The sequence below is a fragment of the Heptranchias perlo genome, chromosome 11 (genome assembly GCF_035084215.1).
Source record: "Heptranchias perlo isolate sHepPer1 chromosome 11, sHepPer1.hap1, whole genome shotgun sequence".
Taxonomy (NCBI): Eukaryota; Metazoa; Chordata; class Chondrichthyes; order Hexanchiformes; family Hexanchidae; genus Heptranchias; species Heptranchias perlo.
This window is the reverse complement of record NC_090335.1, coordinates 34,836,834-34,852,363: the sequence shown is the minus strand read 5'-3', so window position 1 is coordinate 34,852,363 and position 15,530 is coordinate 34,836,834. Positions and strand designations below refer to the sequence as shown.

The 15,530-nt window shown below is 40.6% G+C and overlaps 1 protein-coding gene across 3 annotated transcripts in view; it reads left to right on the top strand.

Annotated features, from left to right (window-relative positions):
- Window positions 1-15,530, top strand: part of pola1 (polymerase (DNA directed), alpha 1) — a 212,063-nt gene that overhangs the window by 44,534 nt on the left and 151,999 nt on the right. For all 3 annotated transcript variants that reach the window (XM_067992806.1, XM_067992807.1, XM_067992808.1), the window contains exons 19-26: window positions 1,897-2,013; window positions 4,443-4,618; window positions 6,842-6,971; window positions 8,169-8,288; window positions 9,487-9,598; window positions 10,215-10,336; window positions 11,796-11,945; window positions 13,962-14,084. In XM_067992806.1, the coding sequence (XP_067848907.1) occupies window positions 1,897-2,013; window positions 4,443-4,618; window positions 6,842-6,971; window positions 8,169-8,288; window positions 9,487-9,598; window positions 10,215-10,336; window positions 11,796-11,945; window positions 13,962-14,084 (1,050 nt within the window). The remainder of the gene's footprint in view (window positions 1-1,896; window positions 2,014-4,442; window positions 4,619-6,841; window positions 6,972-8,168; window positions 8,289-9,486; window positions 9,599-10,214; window positions 10,337-11,795; window positions 11,946-13,961; window positions 14,085-15,530) is intronic.

Sequence of the window (15,530 nt, the reverse complement as noted above, 5' to 3'; positions counted from 1 at the left end):
GCTAGGGGGATAGAATATAAAAACAGGGAGGTATTGCTGCAGTTATATAGGGTATTGGTGAGACCGCACCTGGAATACTGCATACAGTTTTGGTCTCCATACTTAAGAAAAGACATACTTGCTCTCGAGGCAGTACAAAGAAGGTTCACTCGGTTAATCCCGGGGATGAGGGGGCGGACATATGAGGAGAGGTTGAGTAGATTGGGACTCTACTCATTGGAGTTCAGAAGAATGAGAGGCGATCTTATTGAAACATATAAGATTGTGAAGGGGCTTGATCGGGTGGATGCAGTAAGGATGTTCCCAAAGATGGGTGAAACTAGAACTAGGGGGCATAATCTTAGAATAAGGGGCTGCTCTTTCAAAACTGAGATGAGGAGAAACTTCTTCACTCAGAGGGTGGTAGGTCTGTGGAATTTGCTGCCCCAGGAAGCTGTGGAAGCTATATCATTAGATAAATTTAAAACAGAAATAGACAGTTTTCTAGAAGTAAAGGGAATTAGGGGTTATGGGGAGCGGGCAGGAAATTGGACATGAAGCTGAGTTCGGATCGGTCAATGCCCTGTGGGTGGCGGAGAGGGCCCAGGGGCTGTGTGGCCGGGTCCTGCTCCTCCTTCTTGTGTTCTTTAGATTTGTGGTTGGGATCAGATCAGCCATGATCTTATTGAATGGCGGAGCAGGCTCGAGGGGCCGATTGGCCTACTCCTGCTCCAATTTCTTATGTTCTTATGTTCTTTATCACAAGCTTTCGCGGGTGACGAAGGAGGAAAGCTCCGAAAGCTTGTGATTCCAAATAAAGCTGTTGGACTATAACCTGGTGTTGTAAGACTCCTTCCATTAGTTTCCACAGGCAGCAGTTGCCATCCCTGCACCTCCCCAAAGTGGCCACTCCTCATGAGTGAGAGCCCATGGTGATATTCAGTAGGCCTTTTGATCTTGGCTGGCATTAAGGGTGAACTGAATCCTATTGTCACCAGACTCTCTCGAGTACTTTTCTGCACAGGACACAGTATAATCGGGACTGGCACTCCTGGCTAATCTTTTTTGCCTGACCAACACGCTTTGGATAAGTTGTTTTATACGAGGAAGCGATAAATGACGGACAGGAGATGATCTACTAGTCCATCCAGGCTGTCCCACACGAATGTGATGTCTTTTGCACATAATACATACACTCCTCACCCACCTGCCATGTAATTCCTGGGAGAGGCGAAAAACCAGATGAAAACTCAGCCCAGTTAGGGGTTTAAAAAAAACTGAAAAAAACCTGGAAAATTCCTCTCCGACGCCATTAGGCGGTTGCAACTAGTCCAGGAGACCACTCTGGCCTTGATTAATGTTAAACAGTACTGACTTTTGTACGAGGTGATCTCTGCCCCAGCCAGAAATGGGTCCAGCTCTCGCTTGAAAGAACTCAGCGAATCACCGCACGAGTTGGCAGCCTGTTCCACAGGTCCACTGTTCTCTGGGAAAAGAACCACCTCCTAACATCTAAACTAGTTCTGGCCTTTACATAACTTTAAATTGTGACCCCTGGTTCTCCCTAACCTATTTAGTTGAAACAAACTGTCCATACAAACACAATCTAGCCCCGTCATCATTTTATAAACCTCGATCAAATCACACCTAATTCTACGCTTCTCGAAAGTGTAGAGATCCAGCTCTCTGAGCTTATCTTGATAACGAAGATGTTTTAATCTGGGCATATATATATTCAAAAAAAAGAAAGACAAGTTTGATGTAAGAATAACGCATGTGTAAGAGCGTGTACCAAGGTTGTGACACACAGTCTGGGTTCAGAAGCATTTCAGAGGCTATGCTGTATCGATCTGGTAACTCATATCCTCAGTCCTTTATTGTCCAATGTATTTAAAGCCTGCATGCACTTACTTTCAGGGCCATGATATTTATGGATTTGATCTCGACGTTCTGCTACAGAGAATTAATGTCTGCAAAGTTCCTCACTGGTCAAAGATTGGTCGATTGAGGAGATCGGCAATGCCTAAACTTGGGGTAAGGCATTGCTGACTTTTTCAGAATGAGAAACCTACGAACTGCCAGGGAACGATAATAAAAGAAATAAAGTTACAGTTATGTTGAAACAGCAATGTGCACATGTAATGGGAGTAGATTGCCACATATATTGGTAAAAATGCTTTTAGCCCAGTGTCATTATGCATTTGATATATGCTAACTGACTAACTAATGGAATGCTATTACCAGTCTAATGGAAACCCACACAAAATGTGACCTAGGAATGCTAAGTATTATCCCAGATGCAAAGTGAGGGGGAAAACACTTGTCATCATACCTACATTTAAAAAAACAAAATTAGTAGTCTGTACATTGACACCCTTAATATTAAAGTGTGAGAATAAGTACAGTTAATTTTGCAAGAATTGTTCAGCAAGGCTTAGTATGGTGTTACAGCAATAGATGTTAAAAATAAGTTTAATATTGTTTGGTAATCGTAATTACTTTTAGATTTGCTGCTTAATAAAGGTGTCAAAGCACTAGCATATTATCATTTATAAATCCGACTTTTAGAAAGAATCTTTTGTTTGTTTACCCTGTTGATATTGGGGGAATTAACTGTATGATTTAGATTCCAGTGTAAGGGAAGCAAGTTACTGTTTGAGTGAAATAGTCCGCCTGTGCTTCTGCTTATTCAGCTGCATCTACAGTGAAGGGAAGTGTAGTAGAGAGTATTTTAATACCAAGTAGTCCCCTATCTAACTATTGTGGTTTAAATCTCCTTCAACGCCTCTCCTCCGTCGTCCAGTTGGGTGGGACTGCCCTCGCTTGGTTCCATTCCTATCTATCCAGTCGTAGCCATGGAATCACCTGCAATGGGTTCTCTTCTCGCTATTGCACCATTCCCTCTCGAGTCCCCCAAGGATCTATCCTTGGCCCACTCTTATTTCTCATCTACATGATGCCCCTCGGTGACATCATCCAAAAACACGACATCAGGTTCTACGTGTACGCTGACTACACCCAGCTCTATCTCATCGCCACTTCTCTCGACCCCACTGCCTCTGATTTCTCACGCTGCTTGTCCAACATCCAGTACTAGATGAGCAGAAATTTCTTCCAACTAAATATTGGGAAGACCAAAGCCATTGTCTTCAGTTCTCGCAACAAACTCTGTTCCGTAGCTACTGACTCCATCCCTCTCCCTGACCACTGTCTGAGGCTGAACCAGACCGTTCATAACCTTGGCATCCTACTTGACCTGGAAATAAGCTTCTGACCCCATAACCGCTCCATCACCAAGCCCTCCTACTTCCACCTCCTTAACATCATCCGTCTCCGTTCCTGCTTCAGCTCATCTGCTGCTGAAACCGTCATCCATGCCTTTGTTACCTCTCAACTTGACTATTCCAATGCTCTCCTGGCTGACCTCCCATCTTCAACCCTCCATAAACTTGAGCTCATCCAAAACTCTGCTGCCCGTATCCTAACCTGCACTTAGTCCCGTCCACCCATCACCCCTGTGCTCGCTGACCTACATTAGTTCCTGGTACGTCAACGCCTTGATTTTAAAATTCTCATCCTTGTTTTCAAATCCCTCCGTGGCCTCACCCCTCCCTGTCTGTGTAATCTCCTCCAGCCCTATAATCCTCAGAGATCGCTGCGCTTTTCCAATTCTGGCCTCCTGCGCATCCCTGATTTTAATTGCTCTACCATTGGTGGCCGTGCCTTCAGCTGCCTAGGCCTTAAACTCTGGAATTCCCTCCCTAAATCGCCACCTCACTACCCCTCCCTCCTCCTTTTAGATGCTCCTTAAAACCTACCACTCTGACCAAGCTTTTGGTCACCTGTCCTAATATCTCCTAGTGTCTCGGTGCCAAATTTTGTTTGATCAAGCTCCTGTGAAGCACCTTCGGACGTTTTACTACGTTAACAACTTGCATTTATATAGCGCTTTGCTTATACAAAAAAAAACTACCTGAGATCATTTTAACCCCTTCATCTCCCCAAGCAGACGACTGACAGTTTGGGTTTCCTCTAACTGCAGGGGAGCTGTTCCTGCACTATTTGCAATTAGGCCCATCAGCAAGTAGCTCTGGAGAAAATCTGTTAAATCGGTATATGACCTGGCAAATTCAGTACAGTGGCAACACTCCTGTCTATTGTCCAGGTCAAAACCATGGGTATCATCCTCTGGGTAGTTTATTTAAAAAAATATATAATATCTAGAATGGGAGAGTATAGTATGCTGAAAGTACTCTTGTTCTGTACTTAACACTTCCTTTTAATTTATCTGTTGCTTACACTCGGATTTATCTCCTCCAGCCCAGTGGCCCTGCTGCTGCTGATGTAACGCAGCAAAAAGATGTTAGCTTACATTTAAAATGGTTCTTGACATCGCAGCTTCTTCCTTTGTGGAGCTGATATTCCTCTCAATAATTCAACTTGCAGTTGTTTTCTTATTAAAGGGTCGCGGTGGATTTGCAGAAAAGAATGCAGCTTGCGGCAGGCTGATTTGTGATGTTGAAATTTCTGCCAAAGAGCTGATCCGATGCAAGAGCTACAGTTTAACTCAACTGGTTCACCAGGTCCTCAAAACAGAGAGGGTGACTGTTCCAGCTGAAAACATTCGCAACCTTTATAGGTGAGCGACGTTTAGAGTTTGCACAGCTTTTTTTTAATTCGAAGTTTTAAAGAGGTAGTTTTTAATTCGAGGAGACCCAACATAATTGAGCCCAGGGCAGAAGTGAAGGGGGCTTAGTGTTGCACTGGGTTAGGCTCTGGCCTTTCAGTTGTGGGACCAGGATTTAAAACTTATCTCAGATTCGTGGGATGAAAAATCCCTGAATCTGCTGGGGTCTCTCCTATTTGGATTCCTATGGGAAATGAGCTTCAAACCAATTCCTAGTGGACATAGTTTATAGCACTAAATTGGTAATCTCACTCAGGGAGGCCAGAAGACTGCTGTTGTAAATCGAAAAGCATCATACAGGTGTAGATGGGGCAGAGAAGAAGCTTCATTCTACATTTAACCATGTTGTGACCTGACCTGGAGTACCTTACGTTGACATTGGGTACCTGAAATGTAAACTACTCCAGTTCCCAGTACCTACATTCCTCATCGAGATGGGGAAAGCTGATTTACCAGGAAAGTATCATCAAAGATAACTGATGGTGGAATAGCATTTTGCAGAAAACACAACTGGTCAAGCCCAACCTGATGGGAACAATGCTCCCAAAACAACAACCCTTGGCAGTATGACAGCCGGAGCTTAATTGCTTCCTGACAACATACGGGAATGGAATATTTACCGGGGGATATTATTTACAAATGTAGTTTTGAAGCTTGATACGTTTTATCATAGAATCATCATAGAATCATAGAAGTTACAACATGGAAACCGGCCCTTCGGCCCAACATGTCCATGTCGCCCAGTTTATATCACTAAGCTAGTCCCAATTTCCTGCACTTGGCCCATATCCCTCAATACCCATCTTACCCATGTAACTGTCCAAATGCTTTTTAAAAGACAAAATTGTACCCGCCTCTACTACTGCCTCTGGGTTTGCTTCGTCTCTAAACCCAACTTTTTAAAATAACACCTCAACAGCAATTATAGAAAGATGTTTTCTTCAGTTATCGGAAGTGAGTGGAGCCTGTGTCTCCAAAGCCCTGGGGATCGTTGATCACAAGGACCGTGATCTCAAGCAGGTACCTTCTCAAACAGCAACCTATTGCTCGGTCACCGAGCTATTAATCCTGGATACCAGAAGTACCTATTAGTTCAACTTTTTTTTTCCATTTTCCGTTCTATCACCTCCGAGATCCCTGTGCTCCTCCAATTCTGGCCTCTTGCACATCCCCAATTTTTATCGTGGCTGGTTTTTAGCTTAATTGCAGAGAAGCAGTCAAATATCATATTTTGTATTTTTAATCAGCAGTTACATTTGAGGAGAAGCTGTAAATACATTGGGCTGGATTTTGCTCTGAGCAGTGAATGAACGGTGCCCGCTGTTTGTTAGACTTAGACTTGCCCATAGACGTTTCATGGACTTGTGCACGGCAAGTTCCTCTGAGTCATCAATCCAGCGTGGTTCCCTCTCCCGGGCAGCTGGGACCTGTGTGAGTAGGGCAAGCAACTGTGTATCCCCTTAACCAATCGGATTGAAGCATGTAAATAAGCAGCACAGTGTCAGAACCAGGAAATGTACATTAGAATAGTGAATTCAATATCAAATCAGTTGCAGAAAATGAAAGAGAGGATAAGAAATATTGAATTAAGAGACAGAAATAAAAATGACTTTTTCTTGAATGTCCAACAACAATTAAAATCAGAAGGAATGAGACGCCACACTTGTAAAAGTTAATTTTCATTGCCAGAGGGGTGGTTTGGCAGTCATTAAGACATACCACGCCATTAAAAGTTTGTTGGCATTTAAAAAAAAAACTTGACATACCTTTTTTTGGTGAGATTACTTGGTATGCATCAGGGGAGTGCAGGAACTTCATGCTGTTGCATTCATTTTAACGGTGAGTCAGCCGGCGAGATGCAGTCCCCACGAAGCTTACGGAGGAGCGGAGCAACTTCCGGACTTTCTGCATTTGACTGTGCTTGTGCGCTCGCTGGAAGTTGTTGTACCAGATTCCCTGTTGGCCTCACCGTTATTTTCAGCAAAATTCACCCCCTTGTGTTAAATAAGCAGGTTTTTGTTAAACCCTAAATGCTGTACACTAACTGCACAGGTTAGCAAAATATATTTTTTTGTATATCTGAGTACCTGCAGGACACTGATTCAGTCGCCAGTGTTGTATGTCTTTGCTTCTGTATAGTGTGACGTTATTAACATTTTTGTTTTGGTCCACTAGTGACTCTCCTCGTCTGATGCACCTGCTTGAGAACACGTGGATGGATGCGAAATTCATCCTGCAGATCATGTGTGAACTGAATGTTCTTCCTTTAGCTCTGCAAATTACCAGCATTGCTGGAAATGTCATGGTAATGTAGGAATTTTCAGGAGTTATTTTTATGTTCAAATTGTCCCTAACTCCTCCCTCTCCCCAACGCCCCCCCCCACCGTCGTAAATCTAATTTAGAGTGAGTATTGGAATTTTTTTCTTCTTAAGTTTTAAATATTGGCTTTTAATTGTTACAAGTTAAATAATGAGACCACACTTGAAAGTGTGCAGATGTTAAGAAATAAAAGCTGAAAATATGCCATCAATATGGCTTTTACTTTTTTTTTGCAAATTGCTTTTGGGCATATTTTTCAGCTTCAGTAAACCACCATTTTATAGTGTAAGCTGATCTGCATATTTTGCAAATCTATGGGGCTAGATCAAGTCCACTAAAAATCATACCTGTAAAATGTGTGTTGCTGGGTCAAAATCCTGAAACACCCTACCTAACAGCACTGTGGGAGAACCTTCACCGCACAGACTGCAGCAGTTCAAGAAGGCGGCTCACCACCACCTTCTCAAGGGCCATTAGGGATGGGCAATAAATGCTGGCCTTGCCAGCGACACCCACATCCCATGAACGAATAAAAAAAACAGTATCCTCCATCATGCAGACATGCAGATTTTTTGGTACACGGAGTCTTTTTACTGTTCCAGTTGTTTTCCCCTGCACTGTTGAAGGGGTTAAAGCTTGCTGGGATAACGTTCGACCAGTGCTGTAAGCTGTTTGGTACAAAGTGACCATTTTTCATGTGATCTGCTATTTGACTGTAGAGGGCATCAAAACTAAGCCTAATTCTGTTCTCACCGAGTGTCCACGTACATACAGGGTGTCAGAATAAGAAAGAGGCAAAAATCATGGGGTGGGAGGACTCACTGGGAGCAACACTGGAGATCATCTAATAGATATTGTGTGTATATACTAGTAGATCTCCCATGGCATTGCTTATAGGGGTTGGGGGAGATGCTAGTTTATAAAAATAGGGGTGTTACCAAAGTGTGATGGGAAGTAAGTGTTACACAGGAAATACGTGCTTTCAGTAAGACCTTTTAATATTACTAATAACTCAACCGTAGCATTATTCGTGAATAGTCAGAGGATACACTGTTTTCTAATTATTGGGATGTTACCAACAAAGTGTTCAGGAAGCGAGTGTAACATTGGCAGGAAATGCATGCTATATACAAGACTTATTATTGACAGATTATATCATTTTAAAATTGATTTATCTCATAGTCGCGAACGTTGATGGGTGGCCGTTCTGAGAGAAATGAATATTTGCTGCTGCATGCTTTCCATGATAAAAACTACATTGTACCTGACAAACCTTCTTTCAAGAAACATGTACAAGAGGCTGTGAGTACCACAACACTTTAATGCTATACCTTGTTTCCTGCAGTTGTTATGTATTGTTTTATCTTGATTGTTTTGTTCCAATGTGGCCAAGAGAACTTGTTCTGTTTTGGTGGCACCGCATACCACTGTATTCGTTTGCTGAGTGTAAGTACATAATTAGATGTGACCGTTCTTGCTGAGCACAATCTAGTGATTGTTCAGTGCTTAACATAGAATGAAATGATTTATGAGGAAATAACTAGAAATCCTATTTATATTGTAGGGTGGCTGGGTGCTATGCATTGACTTTGAAAGTTATTGTACTGCTGTAGTGTACTTCCAATGACACATTATTTGCATACTGAAATCTGGCAGAAGAAATCCATTTTCAATTGACAGCTCGCTCAATTGAAGGCAATTGGGTGTCATAATGCTGCAGTAAAATTCTGGATGCAATGAGACAGTTGAGAGGGCTGTGTAAATAACTCTGTGGAATTGTAAAATTAGCGATCTGATGAGCTTTCAATGATTTGAAACCTTTTTTTATAGGACTTAGAAAAATGTCCACTTTATGAGCCCCAAGCCTGATTTTCTTACCTCATTTGATTTCTCTTCCATTTTTGATTTTGATCCTTCTTGTCTACAAACTGGCTCTTTCATAATTTGTAGTGCTAGGTTATTTGGGTTTTACATTCTTTTTATAAAAATTGGTTATTCTGTTATGGCATAATTTTCCTAAACTGACTTTTTTTTCCAAGAAAAACTCAAATAAGTCACTTATGAAAATACAGTTGTCTAACTGGTTAAAGTAGATTTTTTTTTTGTGTGGGGAGAGATTTTTTTGAATATAAATGTTTCAGTCTTAAAGCAATTGGTTACATTTGTGAATATTTTGTACTTAAATTATAAAGCTATTTTCTTTTCCTGTAATTTCTTCTGAATGTTGTACTATCAGGTGGCATTTTCAGAATCTAAAATAAGCCAGATTACAACCTGTGCTTCTCCAGCATATTACTGAGTATTTCAGATTATTTTCTTTTTGGAATCTTGCCTGGATTCTTGCTCATATGTTTTAGATGAAAGATATATTTTGTGGCTTGATTAGCTTGCATGTATTATCCACATCAGACAGGTAGGGCACCTGCTTCTGCTTTTAACTGTTGAGCTGCTGCATGGAAACATCTCCTGTTTTTCATGACTTGACTTTTGGCCGTTTCAGGTAGATGATGATGAAGAACACGTTGATGGAGGAGGTGGAAGTGTAGGCAAAATAAAGAAAGGACGAAAAAAAGCAGCATATACTGGTGGTTTGGTCTTGGAACCCAAAGTTGGTAAGTTTAAGAATTATAAACAACATGGAATTCATGCCACACTTTTGTCTCTTTCCCACATCCTTTTTTTTCCTATATCTGATTTTTTTTTTCCTCCTTGACCCTCCTTTTCAAAAAGCACTGTTTCATACTGCGTTGTAGTTCATGAGCAACAAAAGCCTTGTGGTATCTTGCTGAAATGGCATATTCTTCGTATGTAAGGCTGGGCATGTAGTGTTGGATTTTGCATTGGGGAACCATTACACTTGAGCCCATATCTGGCTTCACTGAACTTTCATCCAAATACACTTCAACAATGAACAGAAACCCGTCTTGGCCAGTTGTAATGCCCCCATCGCCACCAATATTGAGATTGGCTAACTTGACTTAAATGACGGATTAAACCTGGGACCTTCCCTGATTGAGGCACAAACTATAGGCTTTCAACCTTGCCCCTTGACTTAGATTCCTCAATAAAATAAACCAGCTACCTCTAACACATAGCTAACAAAATATAAGTTGCCCAATCTCTACTGCATAATTTGTTCCTTAACCTCATTTCAAGGTGGTTGATTTGAATGTGGTCTTCCTGTAACAGTTGGATGCTTATAACCATTGATCTCCTCTTTCCATTCAGGTTTCTATGACAAATTCATATTGCTGCTTGACTTCAATAGCTTGTATCCTTCAATCATTCAGGAATTCAATATTTGTTTCACTACTGTGGAGAGAACTGCAAATTCTCAAAAGAATCTGGAGGTAAGAACATCTTCCAGATGGCTTGCTTATTGTGAATATTGCAGTTGTCTGAATAGAAAGTTAGCTGAAGTATCTGGAAGGTAATTCCTGTTACAATTGGCACCCATTCATAGTTACCAATTAATTAAAATTTTAACAGTGAGACAGTGGCACTTACCAAAATAGTTGTGATGTTTTTACAATGTTTTGTTCTGACAGAGAATTTATTTTCCTGCAAATGAGAGAGGAAGAAGAAATATTAGGAACCAAGATGCTAGTACTGAGTAAAGTTGTCTTGTCTAAGAGCTGCTTACTCAGTCTACCTATCTCAAAACACAAACTTGGCATTTACTGCTCGATTTACCCAGTTAAACATCGGTGTCCTGTGGATTTGGACAGTTCACCCGAGCCCCTCAATTTTAGAAAAAAAATGAACTTCCAAGTACAAACTATTCCTCTCTACCTAGATTCTCAAGCAAATTATGATATTGCTTTTTTTCTCAGAATGGTCATATATCCCAGAATGGCTGTGTAGTTTTTTTTTGATGTCAAAGCTAATGTGATTTGGAAGTCCTTTCTTGGGAGATTCCCAGTTTCAGATTCTTGTTTTGCTACATGCACATGCCCTTCTGATGTACTTAAGTTTGACTGGAGAGAGATCATTTCTATTTAGAAGAATTACACTCTAATTTCTTTAGGCCCCACCACAACATCCTTATTTAATTGATGATGTGACTTTTCAACCTGCCTGCTCCACAAATGCTGCCAGACCTCCTGAATGTTTCCAGCATTTTCTGTTTTTTTTTTGTTTATGATTTCCAGCATCAGTAGTCTTTTTTTGCTTTTTGACTTCTTTCAAGTCTCTACTTATGCTGCTCTTTACTGGGCTGCTTGAAGTTGTGACATCCTGGTTAACTCGTCTCTTATTTCCCACCATCGTCCGCCTGTCATAGGCAAACATAATCCCCATTGGGACAAGAATAAGTTCTAATGTGCTGAAACCTGATTTGAATGTTGAAGGAGGTGAATGTGTGTTGAGATTTTCACAGTTTTTATAGCTGGGGCGTTAATATAGAAAAGAGTGAGTATATCTCTAACTGGTTATCTGTTTACACTTTGATTCCATTCAATATTTTTGATCTTTATATTTGGTTTCAATTGCACATCACTATAAACAACAGATTTGTTACTGTATGTTGGGTATTTTAGGGATTTTTAATTTTACTGATGTCGGTGATTACTGCATTGATTTTGATGAATACTTTGGCAACTGAAGAAATTCTGTTGAAAAATCTCTTCACTAAGAGATTAGTTGGAGTAGTTTGTCTTGTTACTTGAGGTAGAAGGGAATTTTTCTTTTCAGCATAGTTGAGAGTTTAACTCTCCGCAGCAAGTATAACAACTGAAACTTTCTTAACCTGTGTATATGCTGTACTGTGAAAATGTTACTTCAGTTTCTATTCTCTGTACTTTTTCCAAGGGTGATGAACAAGAAGAAATTCCTGAAATACCAGACCCAGATCAGGAGATGGGTGTTCTGCCCAAGGAAATCCGGAAATTGGTGGAGAGGCGACGTCAAGTCAAACAGCTGATGAAGCAACCAGACTTAAACCCAGATCTCTCTTTGCAGGTAGTTTTTCCAAAAGAGGGTGACTGTTACTTGATTGTAGCAGCATAGCTCTCTGTAGGTTGTTTTTTTAAGTGTTCAGCTTAATGTTTCACACCTTGGAAGTTCTGCAGCGTGCACAAGCTGTACTGAGGAATCGTACTGCTGTACAGAGAAAAGTTATGTCTTTCTGATTTTGGCTGGACAAATAATGTGGTGTCTTTGTCACTGAGGACATCAAGTTAATAGTTCTTAGAAAAATTGTGGCCTTTGCCATGCATTGACCTCTAAATTTTATTTTGCTTTATGGAACATTCTATAAGAAGCAATCATTACAATTTGACTAAAACAGTTCTGCATCACTAAGCTGAACATATTGTGGTTTCCAAACTAAAGCAGGTCAAAGTTCACCTCAAAGTTCACCTTTTTAAGGCCTGGGGTAACATTTCCTTAACGTAACTAGCTTTCCCCCCCCCCCCCCCCCCCCCGAGAATGCAGTGGAATCTTGATTGAAGAGAATGTGCCTCAATGGCAAAGAGACGTCAGAGCTGCTACAATGCAAGATGGGCCATTGCCATTGCCCAGTTCAGCGTTTTAGCAGCAATGCAGCATCACCAACTGTGTGTACCGTTTTAAGCCTGGCCAATGACGTGGAAAGCTTAAACCACCTACAGTTAAGGTCAAATTAAGGAAAAAATTGCAGGAGCAATGGGGAAAGAGCAGGGACTAATTGGATAGCTCTTTCAAAGAGCAGGCATGATGGGCTGAATGGCCGCCTCTTTTGCTGTATGGTTCAATGAAAACACTGCCTGGATAGTAATAACTTACTGCACGAGCCCTGGGGAAGTGTTACCAGACTGGTTGGGGGGCTTAAGCTGTGCCTGTTGCATTTTATTTGCTGGATGATGCCTGGTCTTGATCCTTGACATTACTTTTTTTTAAAAAGTTGATGCACAAAAAAAAACTGAAGCATGAACTGATGATTCTCAGATGCAAGCTGAGTGAAGGGACCGGAATTTTATATAGAAATGCATTGTTATTTACAATGATTTGATTTTTTTTTCATACCTTTAGGTTTGTCTGAAATTTTTTTGGGGGGCAGGAGGAGAACTTGGTGACTTGTAACATTTTATTTTTCCATCTAAAACGTACCATATAAAAGCAGGTTTTTTTTTGCTGCCTTAAAATGCACAAAATTGCACCATTTTAAATATAAATTGTAGGTAACAATAGGTAGCAAGGTTTTACCCACAATGGTTTCGGCACTTAAGGGCTTTTTACTTCCTTAAAACCTTCATGCATTTAGTGGCCACTTCTCTCGTCTCTTTGTGTGGGGGTGGGGTAAGAAGTGGAGATCTCAACTAGCTAAAGTCTCCAACTTGCCTGATATTTGCAAGGGATATCAACATTTTCAAATTTCGGCCTCCCTTATTTTTTTTCTCCTCCCTCTAGTAATTTTCAACAAGGACACCTCCTCAGTAAATCCCGAGCTTCACTGAGGCAGAAGCGGCTGTTCTCATTTATCATTTGACTGGCAACTTGGGCAGACTGTAAAAGCTGAACTGTATCATGGTTGGGATTGTAATGATACTGAAAAACGTTAGCACGATTACTGCCTTAGTAATGTGACAGTTATGGGTATATTACTGATTTATCACTTCACAGCAGCATTTTGAGATGATTTGTCTTTGGGGAAAAAACGCTGAAACATTTTAATATTTATAACATCACTTGTCACTCTTGGAGATGTCTGTGAGTGAGAAATTTAGAATATCTTTAGTTTGAAACCAGTGCTGAATTAGGCAATACTAATAGGCTGGTAATTTGTTTGATTATCACAATTTCTTATGGCATTTACAGTGATACCATGGCTTTCTCTGGTTAGTATTCTGATACTGCCAGTTGCTTTGCAACTCCAGTCAGTGTAGAAGGGACTTTCTCCATATTGACACCTGGAGATTATCCACTTGAATGAAGTTAAGACTCTATCAGTATTCAACATTTTTGTCTAATGACATGTGACTTTGTTTTCTGTTACAGTATGACATCAGACAAAAGGCTCTGAAGCTAACAGCTAATAGTATGTATGGCTGTCTGGGATTCTCCTACAGTAGATTCTATGCCAAGCCACTTGCTGCTTTGGTCACATATAAAGGAAGAGAGGTGGGTGTTTGTTGTGAGATCATTCTAATAATTTTTAGTTTTTAATTGGGTTGGAGGTGTATCAAGTATATACTTACATATTCCAGTTATGGTTTGCTTAATACATGGTGGAAGTGTTGAGGCACTTTTGTAAGTGATACATGGTCAGTGGCTACAGATCTCCGTAAGTTTAAACAGTCTCTAGAATACTTCGCTTTGATTGTGTGTGTGTGTGTGTGTGTGTGTGTGTGTGTGTAGCTATCTCGAATTAAATATCTGAAATGTTTGGATCGTTTACTTGCCAGATAAGCTGCTGAAGAAGTAATGGAGCCTTCATGCATGTTCTTGGTCACCCTCTCCATGTTATATTGATAAGATAGCCACGCCAAGTGTAAAATTAGCAGAACTATTTTTTTTGTGCTCAGGAGATGAAGGACTTAGTACTGAGGAATGGAGTTCTTCACTCTTTGTAATTCATTATCAGCGTCTCCATCAGGTACAAGAAAGGATGGAGCCTCATAAAATGAAACTACTTCCACTCTATCCCAACCCAATCTAAGAACTGCACCCATTGTTACAACAGAGATTTTTCCCATTCCATCTGCCAGCTGTCCTTGTGATCTTTGTGTGGACCACAGTTGCTAGGAATTGGGTTGAGAATGTTCAAAGGAAATTTACAGCCAACAAATAGGAGACTTTCATCCCATCAGTTTGGGTTGGATTTGAACCAAAGTTCTTCAGGTGAAAAAATAATGTCCTGTCACCCAGTTCCTCACAGCTTTGTTTAGTTGGAAGCCATGTTGAGCTTCTCTTGTGCTATATAAAAAGCACGTTAATGTCCCTTCCTGATAGTTCTTTCTCTCTTGATTTTAGTACGTTTTTGAGGTGGTATTCTCAATTGCACAAAACAGATATTGAATCATGCCAAGCACTGGCATTAAAATTTATATCAGTTGTGAGGACCTCTTGCCTGTAACTGCTGGTCACATATTATTCTTCCCACCGAATTATGACGTGGCTGGTTGCAAATTCTGTCAGTCTGCCTCAGGACTATATAGAAGAGGCTTTGTTATTCAGTTCAGGAAACTGTCAAAGCCAGGCTGCCCAGTGCTGAGGTTCCTAAAACAAAATGTGCAAGTAATCTTCCACACCAAAAATTAGCCACTAAGAATGAATATAAGTCTTCATTGCATTTGAGATTTGAAATGTACATGTACCTACGTTCATGAATCCAAGCACTTTAATTTGTCCCTGTGATTTTGCAAGGTCCCTCAATTGGCTTTGTGTCCGGGTCTCCAATTTCCTTTCAGTTCATTGTTAATTTTGGTATTGATTTAGAAGATATATGTCCTTGACTTAACAGAAGAGAAATGCTGTGATGTGGTAGCTTTATAGGTTTCTCAGACAGGGTTTTGCAATCCTTTGTCCTACTGGGACAAGTTTTCAATTGTGTAAAACAACTCTTAT